At 43.2% G+C, this 3724-nt stretch overlaps 1 protein-coding gene across 1 annotated transcript in view; it reads right to left on the bottom strand.

The window, feature by feature from the left end:
• Positions 1-3724, bottom strand: part of LOC103397919 (transmembrane protein 8B) — a 51985-nt gene that overhangs the window by 36505 nt on the left and 11756 nt on the right. Inside the window, exon 5 of the mRNA XM_008336354.3 lies at positions 2529-2911. Within this exon, the coding sequence (XP_008334576.1) occupies positions 2529-2911 (383 nt within the window). The remainder of the gene's footprint in view (positions 1-2528; positions 2912-3724) is intronic.

The following is a 3724-nucleotide window of genomic DNA, read 5'->3' as shown; positions in this document are numbered from 1 at the left end:
CCTGCTCAGAATCTAATGTCCAAACCGTCCACCACTGTCCCCTGCTGTGGATCTAATGTCCACATAGTCCACCACTGTCCCCTGCTCTGGGTCTAATGTCCACACTGTCCACCAGTGTCTCCTGCTCTGTCTCTGTCTGGACCTGTCTCTCAGCAGGGACTTTTCAGGGATGAACTCTGACCTCTAGATCTGCTCCGTGCTGGATGAGTTACTCGAGCTTCATAAACCAGGCTTCACTCTCTGTGACCAGAAGCTGGCAGCGAAGGGACCAGTGAGAAACCGCTCCTCCAGAAACTGCTGCCGATTCTTCTCCCTCTCAATCAAACTAATCTGCTCAGCACTTGTCTAAAAATTGGACCCCACTCCAATCAAATCACCCGTTACTCGTGCCTCCAGCCTGATATTGAAAACCTAATCCACTGCTATTGTCTGTGTTTATGAAGCTTCAGCTTGTAGCAGCCAAGGTTCAGTAAAGGTCCGGAGATATTAGTGGCCAGAGGAGGCGCGGGTGGGGTGGGGTGGGGGGGGGCACCTGATCACAGCTGCAATAGGACAGAGAACCAGTCTTTATCAGTCAACGAGTGCTGAAAAACACCATCTGCTGGTTAAATATAATCTGGTTCAACAGTTCAATCAAACATGTAATTAGATTTTTTTTTTCTGCTTCCTGTAATTGTTGGAAGGGTAAACATGATTTCTTCCTCCACCTGTTTCCTCTGGTTTGTTGCTATCTCTCTGCTGAGTACCAGGTACTGTATGATAAAGGCTCCTTTGACCAGTGCGTCCACTGAATGGACCAAGATGAAAGTGATACCACCCAAGGGTTCTGAAGACACTGAAATGTCAGGATATTGCTCTGAAAGGAATAATCAAAGACGTCTATGGGCTTCATCCTCTTATTTTTCTATCCATTACCAGTCCATCTGCCAGCATGTGGCCCCTCCTGTCTCTGGCACCCTGCAGGCCGACACAGCCACTGCAGGTGCATCATAATTTCTCAGAAAAAAGAAAGAAAAAAAAAAAAACAGTTGCAATCACATCAACACTTTGCTCCGTCTCAATTACCACCATAACAGCACAGCCAGCTGCACCGTCAACATGTTTGAACATTTGTGTTTCCCAAAGACTGGGTCACGACCCTCAGGTGGGTCGCAAGAGATTTTTTTTTTGGGTCGTCTCGCATCATGTTTCCCAAGTGTTTACGAATAATGTCTACAGTATTGACTAGGGTTGTGAAGGTTTGTGACTTTTAAAATATCTCCCCCCCCCCAAAAAAAAAAAATTAAAAATTTGGGAAACACTGATGTAGTGGAGCTCATCTTTGAGCCATAAAATCCGCTCCAAAACAGTGGGTTTCACAGGGTTTTCACGTTTATATATCTAACCTCAGGGGGCAGATTCGGACGCCCTGGGCATTGAGTTTGACACATGCATGATAAATCTTCCGTGTATCCAAGACTATTGGGTTATACAAAGGAAGGAAGCCCTGATTGACACATCCCACTCTCCGTCATCGCATCAAAACAACAAAAAGAAGGATATTGGTGTTTTGACGGGAACCGTGAATGGATGCTGCACTTGAACTGCCGTTTTTTTTTTGTGACTCACTCTGTAAATCCAGCAACGTTTTCTGTGTTTGTCTCTCAATGCGCTCTCTTGTGTGCTGAAAGAGCACAAGTAGACAAAGCTGCCACGTAGCCCGAGGATGTGATCGGCCCTGTTGATTACACACTTTACTTTTTTTTCCAAATACGTCTCTGTTAATTGACAGCTGTTGGGTTGGGAGAAGTGTTTACACCTGTCAGATAAAAATCAAAATATATATGCTTTTCTGACGGCGCTCGCTGCTGCACTTCCGCCTAATTAGCGTCCTGATGCATTCATGGGGAACGGCAAAGAGCGGAGAATCTGACAAGAACTTCTGGGGCTTGAACGTATACATAAACTCTAAAAGAACCTTTGTCAGAAATGAGGGTTATTTCAAATTACCATTTCCTCATTTGTCAACAAGAAACTTCCTGAGAGTCAGAGCAAAAATTAACCAAGTGTATGACATTGACTGGACCAAAGTTTGTGAATAAATTGGTTAAACCCAGCAGAAAGTTGCTTTCTTGAATTTTTTTGGGTAGGTTTGGCAATTTTTTTAGAAGACACAAATTGGCTAAGTTTTTTTTTTGACAAATGTCTGTCTTTGTCTCATGGTCCTTTTTCTCATTCAGTTTCCCATCATTCTTCTTCATTCCCCTCAGTTCTTTTAAATGTTTTTTTTTTTAGTGTTAGAAAAAGAAACCAAATGAAATAGAACTCAAAGAACACTTTTTTGATTTTTGGAGTTTTAAATTTGATGCTTGCTCAAATTTTAAAAAACATGTATAGTTGGTAAAGACGCCTGTGAGACGTGACTTAACTGGTTATTGTTTTTTTTTTTCTTCAGGCCAGACCACATTTGAAAAGATCATTCTTATAAGTTTTTGACCAACCCTAAAACAATGAATCATTTGAATAAGGGTGAAAACTGAAGCACTCACCATGTTCAGCTTTAGCTCCATGTTGAGGACTCCTCCACTGTCCAACAACGGCATCAGGTTGATGGCAAACACAGCGGCTCGGTCGGGTGGAATGGATATATTTGGACCAAAGAAAACGTAGAAATGCACGGAAAACGTGTCGAGCTCGTTTCGCAGAGTCGGGCGGATGGGCCAGCACTTGTTGGTGTCAGTGATGGGGGCGAGGTAAATGACGCCGTCATCCGAGGTTTGCAGGTTTGAGGCATTAGGCAACAGTCCGGGCAGGTTAGCCACCAAGAGGGTCTCGGACAGGGAGAAACCCATTGCCGATCCAAACGACTGAGGCATGTTCATGGACGAGCTGGGCTGCGCTCGCTCCTTGGATAAATTGAGCTTGGAGCAATCTGTTCACGACAAAGAAAAAAAAATCTCAAGTGACCTTAGACGAAGAAATCTCTGGGTATCAGCTGATATGATACCTTTACAATTATGAGGCCAAGAATAATGATTATACAGTTGTTATGAAATGATCATGCTAATACAGGGAGTCCTCGACTGATGTTGGAGTTCTGTTGTCACTCACCTACGCTAACATCATAATCTAGGACATAAAAACATCGGAAAAGTCTGACTTGTACTTGGTGAAGCGTGAATGTAGCACAATCCAATGTATGCTCTACAACTGGCTAATGTAAAAAAGAAGAAGAAAAAAAACTAGAAATGTGCTAGAAAGGAGCTTCCAAGTTTATATCCTGTCCTTCGTCCACCTCACAGTTCGGCTTTTAGGTCAGAGTTCACCAGTTGAAAGTCATTGTTGAGCTGTAGCTCTTGTTCAGCCATGTTTACAGAAATCATTTGGAAATCATTTAAGGAATCTACATGATGCAGTAACCTCAATGTTGACCCGCTAGCTACACTGATCTCATTTGTTGATATTTTTGACAACCATGTTTTGTTTTTAAATAATTCACATTTGTCATTTCTTCCGGCCCTGACATACACACGGGTGTAATAATGTACATGGCAACAGGCGGTGGTGCAAATCCTCATCGTTAAATCACATAACCAACCGCCAGCAACTCGCACACAAACAGGTCAAAACAAGCCAGAAAACCTGCCGGCATCATTATGCATGCTAAGCAACGAAGTCTTTTGCAAATGTCTGAAATGAACTCCCCCTTTGGCCGCCTTCCAAAATGTAAATAGCTTGGTTCAGC

Source organism: Cynoglossus semilaevis, chromosome Z, assembly GCF_000523025.1.
Source record: "Cynoglossus semilaevis isolate Cse_v1.0 chromosome Z, Cse_v1.0, whole genome shotgun sequence".
NCBI classification, from domain to species: Eukaryota; Metazoa; Chordata; class Actinopteri; order Pleuronectiformes; family Cynoglossidae; genus Cynoglossus; species Cynoglossus semilaevis.
This window is presented reverse-complemented; position numbering and strand designations above follow the sequence as displayed.